The sequence below is a fragment of the Corvus brachyrhynchos genome, unplaced genomic scaffold, assembly GCF_000691975.1.
Source record: "Corvus brachyrhynchos isolate BGI_N302 unplaced genomic scaffold, ASM69197v1 scaffold466, whole genome shotgun sequence".
NCBI classification, from domain to species: domain Eukaryota; kingdom Metazoa; phylum Chordata; class Aves; order Passeriformes; family Corvidae; genus Corvus; species Corvus brachyrhynchos.
In genome coordinates, this window is record NW_008238635.1 from 686,177 (window position 1) to 698,006 (window position 11,830).

At 41.3% G+C, this 11,830-nt stretch overlaps 1 protein-coding gene across 1 annotated transcript in view; it reads left to right on the forward strand.

Annotated features, from left to right (window-relative positions):
- The window catches only part of RABGAP1L (RAB GTPase activating protein 1 like), a 242,971-nt gene that overhangs the window by 119,616 nt on the left and 111,525 nt on the right, over positions 1-11,830 (forward strand). The window contains exon 16 of the mRNA XM_008636116.2: positions 10,141-10,254. Coding sequence (XP_008634338.1) covers positions 10,141-10,254 — 114 coding nt within the window. The remainder of the gene's footprint in view (positions 1-10,140; positions 10,255-11,830) is intronic.

Consider the following 11,830-nt stretch of genomic DNA (forward strand, 5'->3'; position numbering starts at 1 on the left):
GTGTCTCACACACTCGGAAGGATTCAGCTAAGAATTGTAGAGGAATAGGACTTCTTAAAGTAAATTTGTGTAAAAACCAGGAATAAAATAGATAAAGTGTTACAGGCACTGATAAACTGGCCTTACCTAACTTCTCCTTTTAGTGCAGTGTTAATGGCATCTTCGTAATTGCTTTCACATTCTGACTGAGGCAGGCACAAAACCCGTGTGCTTGTATTTTTCTCCTTTTCCCAAACAGTCAGGCTGGCCTTCATCTTCTGCCAGGCACTGTTTCCTTAGTCTGGAGTAAAGATTACATCTTGTTGAAAAGTGATTTTGATCTTTTATGCTCCCAAAGAGCCGGAGTCTTTGGTCTGGAGGTCTGATGTCAGTGTTGAGTGGTGCAAAGGGCTCTCAGGTCAACAGACCCACTGGCTTTTGGATTGCATATAAAGAGAATTGAGAAGATTACTCTGTAATGGAATCTAAATAGTCCTGGAAGATGAGTGGTTGAAAAAACTATGTACTTCGAAATAATGAAGTTCCATTGCAGCAAAGAAAAAGGTGAAGGTGATGTTGTCATAGGAAGTATAAAAGTGGGGTGTCCAGGATATCAAATGATTGCTGAATTACAGATTGCTGAATTGTCAGGGAGTGGCTCTGGGATGTAACTGCGTTGGGATGTAAACATTACAGGGCCTTGCTGAAGTGTTTCTGCCTGGATTATTGGAAGAACTCCATTGTTTAAGAAGATGAGGGACAGGAGTTTCATTTTTGAAGAAACAGTCTGTGCACTTCAATGACTACAAGCTTAAGGAGCTTTTAAAAGACAATATATTGGCAATTCTTTATCTGCATACTGCTGCAAGGCATTTCCTCCTTGTTAAAATCAGTGGCACTGAATTGGATAAACCCACAGCATTTTCTCTTTTTATTAACGTTTTGCTAGCAGCAAGCAATACCAGATGCCAAAGGTCAGGGCGTGCTAGCAGGGTGTGGCTATGAGTTTTACTGGAATTCTGTCTTAAACCCAGCTTGTAAAGGACAAGTCAAGCAACTCCAGAAAACGAGACTTGAGCTGGCTGCATTGGTCATGTTATCTTTTGAAGGCAAAAGTAGGCCTAATTTCAGAATTTGTAAAAATGTGTTGAAAGAAACCCTGACTAAACAGACATCTGCTTGGTCAGTAATGCTATAGGAAACTTACCTTCTAAGACACAGGGTTTTCTTTTTAAAGATTTGGGTTTTTTTAAGAATTACTGTATTTTGGGCGGGTTATACTTCTTGTAGTGAAATTTTAGGCAATTGTTAAAAATCGTAGCAAGTTTTGGAGCACCATCAATTGGGGTAAGTAAGTAGGAGTCGAGGTTTCAAATACACCACTTCTTCCATTTCTTGTGAAGTTTCACATGGATTTTCCACAACCATCTGACACTGGGGCAGTTAAGTACTGTTTGTCAGAAAGAGGCCTTAACCTTTCCTCCTGCTTCTGGGAATTACTCTGCCTTGGTGGTAGAGTCAGAAATACTTGAATGTCAAATTGCAGATTGATTACAAGAACATTTTTTCTGATCTTTACAAATATATTTATGGCTCTACCAGAGGAGACATAATCAGAAACCTAATCTAAAAATCAGCAAACCAGAAAGAACTTGGACAAAATTATTCGCTACAAGGATGAATCTGTTGGTTACCTTTTTAGTGTTTGTCAGTTTTACAAACTGTCTGTTTGTAAGGTAGTGCCTATACACATAGCAGAGAAAAAGGTGAAATGGTCATGAATAAACTGGGTAATATGGCTTTTACTTGGGTTAATCTATCCTCATGTCCTCCAGAGAGCCAGCCTTGTGGAGTACTAGCCATTAAAAACCGGATCAAACCTCAGACAAAATCCGGTGCTTAAACAACTGTCTCCAACATTTAACAAAAGAATGGTTGAAATCTTACCTGCTGAAGATCACATGACCCAAATAAAGCCCCAAACACAGTAAAATAGAAATTGAAATACTGTGCTATCTACAAAAAGATGCGCCAACTATGCTTTGCGTGGGAAAAAACCAGACCCAAACCCCATCAGGTGGTGGACAGAGCGCCCCATCTCTTGTGGGAGATCAGGGAGCTTCCAAGCTGAGTGCCTAAGAGTAACTCTGAGTTCATAGCATTCCATGCCAGTAGTAAAACATCAAGCCTGCTATATTCAGAAGTTGACCTCTTGCCCAGTAGCACAAATAGTGTTTTTCTTCTGTCAGCAGCCTTCAGAGAGGATATGGCAGAGTAAGGAGAATAAATTATGTATCAGTAGCATAGGAGAGAGTGTGTACAGAATGGGAGAGGGAGAAGGAAAACAAACCACAAAGATAGTAAAGGTCATGGATATCTTTTGTTTTTCAGAACAAGAGAGTTTAAGCAGAATTGTTTTGTGTCTAATCTAATTTTGTTGTGATTTTTATAGAGAAAAATGTCATCTCCTCTGTTGCTGATTGATGGTTCAACCCTGCTGAGGGCAGAGCTGTTTCTGTCTTACCTCTGTGACTGCTACAGCACAGAATCCCAGAATGGTTTGGTTTGGAGGAGACCTTACAGACCATCTCATTTCACCCCCTGCCATGGGCAGGGACACCTTCCACTAGACCAGGTTGCTCCAGCCTGGCCTTGGACACTTCCAGGGATGGGGCAGCCACAGCTTCTCTGGGCACCCTGTGCCAGGGCCTGCCCACCCTCACAGGGAGGAATTTCTTCCCCGTATTGCATCTAACCCTGCCCTGTGTTAGTGTGAAGCCGTTCCTCCTTGTCCTGCCCCTTCAGTGCCTGATGCAGAGTCCCTGTCCAGCTTCCTTGTAGCCCCTTCAGGTACTGGAATGTGCTGTGAGGTCTCCACACAACCTTTTCTTCTCCAGGCTGAACAGCCACAACTTTCTCAGCCTGTCTCCATAGGGCAGGAGCTCTAGTCCTCATATCGACTTCGTGGCATCCTCTGGACTTGCTCCAACAGTTCCTTCTCCTTCTTAAGAAGGTCATCACAACACATCACTTTGTTTTTTATAGCTGCCTACAGAATAGTATTGACATAGGTATTAGTATTATTCTCAGACTCCCTTTTCCTTCTACACAGTCTTTAAGAACCATGGAATTGTCATTTTCTGTCACCCAGGTCTACCTTGTCCAGCACCTTGTAGCTAAAATCTATCAGCAGCAGCTTCTGAGAGGGTTAAAAACCTCATGCTGGACAGGTGGTCAATATATCCTCCTCATCCTGCTCCCAGGCAGTTTTAAGATTGATTTAAGTTTTGGGAGAAACTGTCTGTCAGGATGACAGGAAATGGCTTCAAGTTGGGCCAGGGCAGGTTTAGATCAGATATTAGGGAATTTTTTTTCAGTGAAAGGATGATTAGGCATTGGAGCAGACTGCCCAGGGCAGTGATGAAGTCGCCATCCTTGCAAGTGTTCAAGAGATGTGTGGATATGGCGCTTGAGGAAACGATTTAGCAGTGAACACAGCAATGCTGGGTTGTCAGTTGGACTCAGTCTTTCTTAAAGGTCTCTCCCAGTCTTAATGATCCTCTGTGATTCTGTGAAATACTTTGACAGCCTTCCAAAGTGAGCAGCATTTCCCATTTCCTTGGCAGTCGTGTGGGTGATGCAACAGTTCCTAACAAGCTCCTGGCTAGTGCAGTCCTGCTGGTAATGTATCTAAAAGCAGCAGAGTCCCAGTCTCACTAGCTTTTCAACAGGTAGAGAGCTGTCTGTTTAGAAGTGATAGGTGTATTTGCATTCCTGGTATAAAAAGAGGCATGTTGTAGATTGTTTATGAGGATCCTGTCTTGGGAGTTCTCCAAATTTGGCCACTACCATTTGGTCAAACACAGCTTGAGAAGAATGGGACATAATTTGATAAAAGATGTTTACTTCCTTTGGGCAGAGCTATATTAGTAATCCAAACTGATGAGAGAAGAGAGACTTCAGTACTAAATTTAGCTCCAGGTGTGACCTGCCAGGGCTGCTCAGATACAAACTATTGATCTGGCCCTGTGTCCAGGAAGCCTTCTGCTCCTTCTGCTTGTGGAAAGCAGTTTTGTCCAAAGAGCAATAAATACAGCAGACAGTGAGCCAGAATTTGCAAAGTTCAGCTGACCAGGGTATTTACAGAATTTACCTAAATGCTATGTTCACTTTCAGTATATTCATATGTAACTGTTAGAAAGAAAAAGAATAATACTCTGGTTTTTTCTCAGTTTCTGTTTCTCTGTTAATTGGTACTCTCTGAGTGTTAGATGCTCTCAGTTGAATAAAAGCTGATGATGATTGAGAGAAAATGTATTTATAGACAAGAGCTGAACTGCAAGGTATGTGTTACAAAAACACTACAGAAGGAGCTGAGCATAAGCCAGACATCATCTTTTATTCAATGTCTTTTAAAGGAAGAGCTATTGATTTTTATTTTTTTTTTTCCAAATACTGATTAGTAGGGAACCTGGGATTTTCCTGGATCACACATTCTACTTGGAGGGTTATAATGCATATGGAAAACGAGGAGAGGAAAGGGATTGATGATGTGTATAAGATGTATTGGCACAGTGTGCTGTCAGATTTCCCTGAGAGCAGGAATTTGGTAGGACATCAGTAATAACAGGGATCAGAGCTACGTGCTAGGTGTGCAGATCATTTCAAACCCATGCTGACTGACCTCATCACTTTTGTGTATTCTGTATTTTCTGCCTGTTTGTGATTGTGTGTTAGAGGGTTTAAAGTTAATACTCATATTCCCATGTGTGTGTGGAACTGCACAGAACCACAAAGAACTTCAAGGAACAAAATAAATAATATGCCAAAAATATGTTCCTTCAGCAAACACTTGGGTACTGAAACAACGTCATAATGTCAGTAACATGCAGCTGGCAAGTCAGTGTTTAAATTTATGGCTTTTCAGGACTAGGAGACGGTTTATTGAGGTTACCTCCATCTCTGGGTATCAGCAGAAGGTGTGTTTTCACATCCTGGCTAAACAAGTGGTGAATGTCTGTGTTGGCCTAGGAATTTTTACTTTCCATACAACACATAGCAAAGTTCCAGTATGTAATCCTTAAGAAGCATGACACACCCGATTGCCAGGGCATGGTAATTTTAGTCAGTGAAAGCCCATTTTGGTTTTTTTTTCCCTTTTCTTACTTTTCTTGGTACTCTGGATCTGGCTTTTTTTTTAGCTAGTGAGGAGATGAAGTACAGGCAGGACAATGTGATGCAAAATCAGCTGTTTCAGCCCCAGCAGAGATGCAGACCTTTTAAATGGGCCAATCAGGTGAACTTGAACTGAGTCTCCAGCACAGAGAATCCCAGACTGGTTTGTGTTGGAAGGGACCCTAAAGCTCATCTCGTTCCAACCCCCTGCCATGGGTAGCAATACCTTCCACTAGAAAATGCAAATCCTATTTTTGTGTGTAAACACATGTGGTAAAACCCAACTTGAATGAGTTTAAGGTTAGAGATTGTTGGAGTGGAAGCTCCTCTCGACTCAAGCCCCGAGGGAAGCCAAAGCACGGGGGTTGAATTAAAACCTTTGGACAAGGTGAGATACATGAAGCCACACCAAAGTGAAATAGAAATACAGATTTTTAACCTTTAGTAGAAATATATGCTGAGTGCCTTAAACATTAAAAAGCTGCAGCAGAGACCTTAAACACAGTTCTTGCTGCAGCAGTGTTACCTTTTCACAGAATTCTTTACCTTAGACAAAATCTAGATAGAATTATACTGTTCACATTTTTTAGATGGAATGTTCACATAAACAATAAGAGCTGATAGAAACTGTATACACAAATCTGTGTAATACCTATGTAACACTGGTGTAAGGCTTAGGACTGTTAGAATTAGATCAGGATAGGTTAAGAAAAGGAAAACTAGAATCGTGTGTTAATCTTACTGGTCAGTTAGCAAATATAGTCCACACTTCTGTAAGAAAAAATATATGGAGCATATAGAAGAAGATGTTTTTGCCTGCTTTTGCTGCTTGGCTTTATCATGTAACCCCCTTCAAACTCTGCCTTCAAGAAAGCTGTGAGACTGTGAAATAAAGAACTTAGCAGAACAGCAGCCTCCTCTGCTCTCTTACCCTGGTCCAGGAAGAAAGGGCACCCCATCAAATGCTCAACAAGAGAGAAGCCTTTGGAGGTGAAGTGCAGTATGAAAATTGCCTGCTTGTGTGCATAATGCTGCATTCTTGATCACACATAGTTCTGTCATTTTGGGCTGTTTTCTTCCTGGGATCTCTGCCTGGTTGTGTACACAAGGAATAGTGCATATCTAATGAGATGCTTTACTTTTCTTTTTCTTTCCCCTTACTATTATTGCTTTGTGTAACCCTGTGCCTTACTAGACACCATACAGATCAGGATTTGAGGCTGGAGTTATTATTCTCCTATTTGGCATTTGTGCAGGACTCATCACTACAGTATTTCAGTGCTTCAGATGTTAATTGATTTTCATAACACCCCACTGAGATGGGGAATTATTATTAACCAGGGAAATGGAGCACAAGGAGATTGAGGTCCGAAGTGCTGCTCGGTTTGAGTGCCAGGTTTGAGACACCTGTTACCTGGTTTATCATTTATTTACTACTCACATTAAACCCATGAATTCCTTTAATTGCAACTGTAATTCTGCATCTCTCCATATTAAGTCAGAAGTTGTAATGCAGGCAGCTGCACAGTGAGGAAAACTCGGCTGACTGCTTTTGGAATTTTTTTCATTAGGGATGTCCCTGCTTTCATAAAAGTAATTTTGGGTAAAAGTGGGGCAAGTACTGAGTCTCATGTTACGCCCCAAGAGATTTCTCTTTCTTAATAAATTCTTCTGGCTGATACAGTGCTTATTCTCCAGTTCTTGGAACACAGGAAACAAGGCTCTACCTCCAGTGGTCTCTTCTGCTCCCTAATTGCAGTTCATCACCAGAGTGGGTCTACTTGTGACAACAAATGAGTAGAGGTTCTTTTGGGAGTGTGTGTGAGATATTCTTAATTAAAAAACAATTCCTGAAGTACCTGCATAAAGATTGCCCTGAATTTCTTAGTTGTGATTGCCTGTGTACCCTTAATTTTCCTTAAACATTTATTCAATACAGTTTTCTCTTCTCTTTGTTTTATTTCTGTGTTGATCTGCCTTCTGGCATCAGCTGCCCATGTTCAGCAGCTTCTTGATAGCTGGGAATGGCAGGAGTGTCAAGGAGTCAGCATTCCAGTACAGTTGTTCCACTGCAGAAATTCAGCTGTTCTAGAAGAGAGACAACTCGAGGCAGAACTTGTTCAGTAGCATGGCAGCTGTCATAGCATTGACATGTGAAGATAATTCTTTTCCTCAGTAGAATTATTTTCTCTGAGTTGGCAGCACTGAAATGAATTTTAGAAGTAAGATCAATAGAACCCTGAATGCCTTGATAGCCATCTCACCGTAGCTTTTTTTCCATGGCTTTCAGAGGAATAAAAATGGTCTGAAAACCTAAATTAAGGTGTCTGTGAACTCATGTGCTTTGGTACTTGAGAACAGTGCTATCAACAAACTCTACCTGGAAAAAGACAGAAACTTACTAAAGTATTTTTGATATATTTTAAGAAGTAGTTCTATGCTGATCTTCTCTCTAGACCAATGCCTTGGTTTTCTTACATGATGGGTTTATCATACTTCAAAGAGAGATTGTCTTTTGAGGAGGAGTTAATTCTGCAGTCTTTGTGTGTAGATCTTACTTTGGGCCCATTTAATTGTTTTCCTGTAGGTGTTTTAGAAGCATCTTTTGTTAATAAGGCTGAACAAAGACTGTTTCAGGCTCCTTTTAACTCAGTAAAAGCTACTGTGCATTTGGGCCTTTACACAAATATTTTTGGCCCTACCTTGGGCATCCTCCTTGTGACCTTCTGTGTGCTCAGTTTACACATTGGCTTCCCAAGTCAAGACAAGAGATGTACAGGGCAGTCAAGCTCAGTGTCTCAGCTTGACCAGAAAACCTTGTGTGTGCTGGATGTTGTGGGCTTCCTGGAACTGTCCCTGGATCTTCTCACGTTCGTGCTGAAAAATGCGTGTCACGCATTTCTGTAATAGATCCTGAAACGTTGCTGGTAGATCCTAAATGCTGTTCCAGGCATTTTCTCACAATTTAACTGAATGGTCAGGTGGATCTGGGAGGCAGACTGCAGTTATCCAGCCTCTCTGGTATTTGGAAGCCGTGTAGATGAAAATAATCATTAAAGAAGTCTGATTAGAGAACTGCTTGTTATAAAACTTTTGTTATTAGTCTGTATTTTGTTGCTCATGATTCAGACAGTGGGGTTAGCTTTGGTTGCTGATAGTTGCACAGTGCTTAGATGTCCTGAGAATAATCATGATAACACGGTGAAAGCATAAAAACGTGTTTATTTTCTCCAGTGGTTCCAGTTGGCATAATAAAAACATCACCTTTCTTTGTAAGCTTTCCTTTTCATAGCACATAAAAATATGCCTGGCATTTTAGAGGGCTGGAGCACCTCTCCTATGTGGAAAGGATAGATGAGAGAGCTGGAGGTGTTCAGCCTGGAGAAGGCTCCAGGGAGACCTCAGAGCCCCTTCCTGTGCCTAAAGGCGCTCCCAAAGAGCTGAAGAGGGACTTTGGGAAAGGGCCTGGAATAACAGGACAAGGGGCAATGGCTTCCCACTGCCAGGGCAGGGGCAGATGGGATATTAGGAAGAAGTCCTACCCTTTGAGGGTGGGGAGGCCCTGGCACAGGGTGCCCAGAGAAGCTGTGGCTGCCCCATCCCTGCATCTCTGGAAGTGTTCAAGGCCAGGTTTGATGAGGCTTGGGATGAGCTGGTCTAGTGGAAGGTGTCCCTGCCCATAGCAGGGGGTGGAATTGGATGAGCTTTAGGGTCCTTTCCATCCCAAACCATTCTGGGATTCTATGACTTTACAATACACAGATCACATTGCTTTCTGGTACTAGAGGTATTAATGTCAAGCAAAGGGAAAGCTGCAGTTGAGCTCACTGAACATTAGAACATTGTAATTGGACAAATTAATGACAGCCAAGAGTCAGAGAAGCCATCAGCTTTAGGGAGGAAGCACGAGGTGATGTTTGAGCTTCTGGCATCCATTTCCTTAGGTGCCACTAAGGGGAATGGAGAAATGCAGTGGTGGGTTTGCATCTCTGGGGCAGCCTGATCCACCCCAGGGGGATTCCTTTGAGTGTTTGGCTACAGAAGGATCCAGAAGGGAACTGCAGTTGGGAATTGCTGTAGACTTCTGGCTGAGCCCTCCAGGCAGCTGCATTATTGTGTGGCACAGGCTCACTGTAGAGACTTCATGGAATTAGAAAACCTAAATTCGGGAGATTACCTGGTTGCTGACCCCAGCAGGTGTAAAGATGCTTTTTTATGGAGAACCCTGGTTAACAAGTCACAATCTGAGAGTTTAGCAGCTTTTCTGTAACAGAAATACTCTTGTTTTCAAGGGGAAGGTTATCTGTAAGGGATTTATATTCCAAATTACAGGAGAGGGTTTTGTTGGTTTTTCCTTCAGGATTACAAAGGTAATGGAGAAAAGCACCATTTGATATTTGCCAACCTAAAGGTGCAGCTCACTGGAACCTGAGGATAATTAACTGTTGTAGTTCCAGCTCTGACATTTTAATATAACTTCCTCATCCACACAGTGGTGTTTGTCAGCTCTGTTTGCAGCAATCAGTGATTCCCATCTTCTTATAGAAATTCTTTGTGAGTTTTTAATTAACACTTTTTATTCATACGCATTTCAAATTAGGAGCTTTAAGCTTGCAAGACAGAGACAGCCTATTTTTTTTTTTAATTGGTTTTTTTACTGCCAGAGCAATTTGGCGAGTATATGATCTGTGGTAAAAACACACCAACAATTAAATAACTGGTAATTTCCTCGGAGTTCTAAAGTTGAACCTTAAGCCTGCAGGACAGAAAACATGCCGTGTTGCTCTTGTTAAGCTGTCAAACTATAACTGCATAAGAGACTACAAAGGATTTTCAGTTTCTTCTCAGAGCATTTTTGGAGGAGAAGTCAGTAAAGCAGTTATCTAATAATCCATGTTGAGTACACATTGAATTTTCTATTTAATGTTACTTTTAATTATACTCCTGCTGGGTTAATGTGTCAGCATTTTTCTCTTTTTTTTACAGGATTCTGCTCAGGAGAGTGTCATTAAACGAGATATCCATCGTACCTATCCAGCACATGATTATTTTAAGGATACAGAAGGAGATGGTCAGGAATCTCTCTACAAGATCTGTAAGGTACAGTCAGTACTCTGCATTTTCAAGTGTGTCCCATATTTTGTGTGACTTTATTTTGCCCTGCTAACCATGTTCTGGCCCAAGCTGCTAATCAATAAGATTTTAAAGCTCTGTTTAAATTGCATGTGGAGACTGTGGTGTTTGTGCACTACCTTTTACAGCCTTGCATTTGGTATCTCCTGAGGTGCAGGTGAGAAGAGCTTGGCTTTGCTGAGGTGAGAGTTCCTCTTCAGTGGGAGTGTGGTGTAGGAGAACCTCTTTTGCTCTGAGGTGGAGAGATTTGCAGAGAAAGAGAAACAAACCCTCAGAGCAGGTTCTGCTGTGAGGTTAAACAAGAATGTCTGTAGGTAATTAGCTAGAGAACAAGTTTGCTGGCCATTCCACCAGCAGGATGTGAGCAGAGCTTTTCACTCACAGCTGCCAGATCCCCTCTGATAAAATACACTCTAAGTTTTCCAATTTGCACACAAGAGAAAGTTGAGATACTAAATCAATAGCTTTGTCCATCTTGTAGAGACAGACTTCTTGTTTGAGAGAGATCCAGAAGATAAAAGATTGCAGCCAAGCAGGTACTTTTCTGCCTGGCAGTTGCAGATTTTGCTGTGGTTTTGGCAGTCAGTTTCTGGGTTTTTTTCTAAAATTTTACTAAATTCTAAAATTTCTACTTTTTTTTTTTTACATGAAATTCATGTGGAATATTCTGTGATGTAGAATTCATTCTATTCACGTAGAATGAATGATTGCCTTAGACAAAGCCATTTCCCTTCCCCTTCCTTGTTGCTGTTTCCACCTCCTGCTGATTGCTAGAAATGATGGAGTTGTCACAGCAAGCAGAAAAAAGTGTTCTGCCTTTGGGGTATAATAATACATGTTCCTGTTCCCCAGATCAATTCTGTGGTGATACAAACTCCTATTCAAATAATAATTTGGATGACTGTTAAATATAGCTGCTTCAATACTGGAGTTCAGTATTGTGAGTAATTCACATTTTAAAAAAGGCACAAAATTAGGGAACCAGAGAGAACTTTGAACCAATGACAGTGATTTCTCCCTCATCTTAGAGGGCTCCAGGAGACAGTTCCTGCACCAGTCTATGAAAAGAATAACCAGGACAATGCAGGTAATTGTGGGCTTGTCACTTTGATATCAGCTACGTGAAAAATGATGGAATAATTCAGTTTTTCAAGAACTAAATGTGAGAATTATGTTATTATGAGGCCCTGTGAGATTATTGAAAAGAGATCATGACAAGCTAACACAAAAACCAGAAGTACAGGTTTCATTGGTGAGGGTGTTCTGATTGAAATTCTGTAGCTCCTGTAGCCTGCCATGCTAAGAATGTAAAAATGCTGGACAAGTTAGAGCACAAACAAGATACACATTAAGGAGTTAAAGACTGGCTAGCAGGTTCCTAAGCAGCAGCACTGGATTTCAGTCAAGGCATTATGAATATCCCTTGTTCATTCCATGTACTCTGGTTAGTCACCTGAAAGAAACCAGAAAATCCTGTCTCATGAAGATATCTTGGTGACACAGAGGAAAAGGGGATGGTAAATAATGAGCTGTAAAGGAGAAG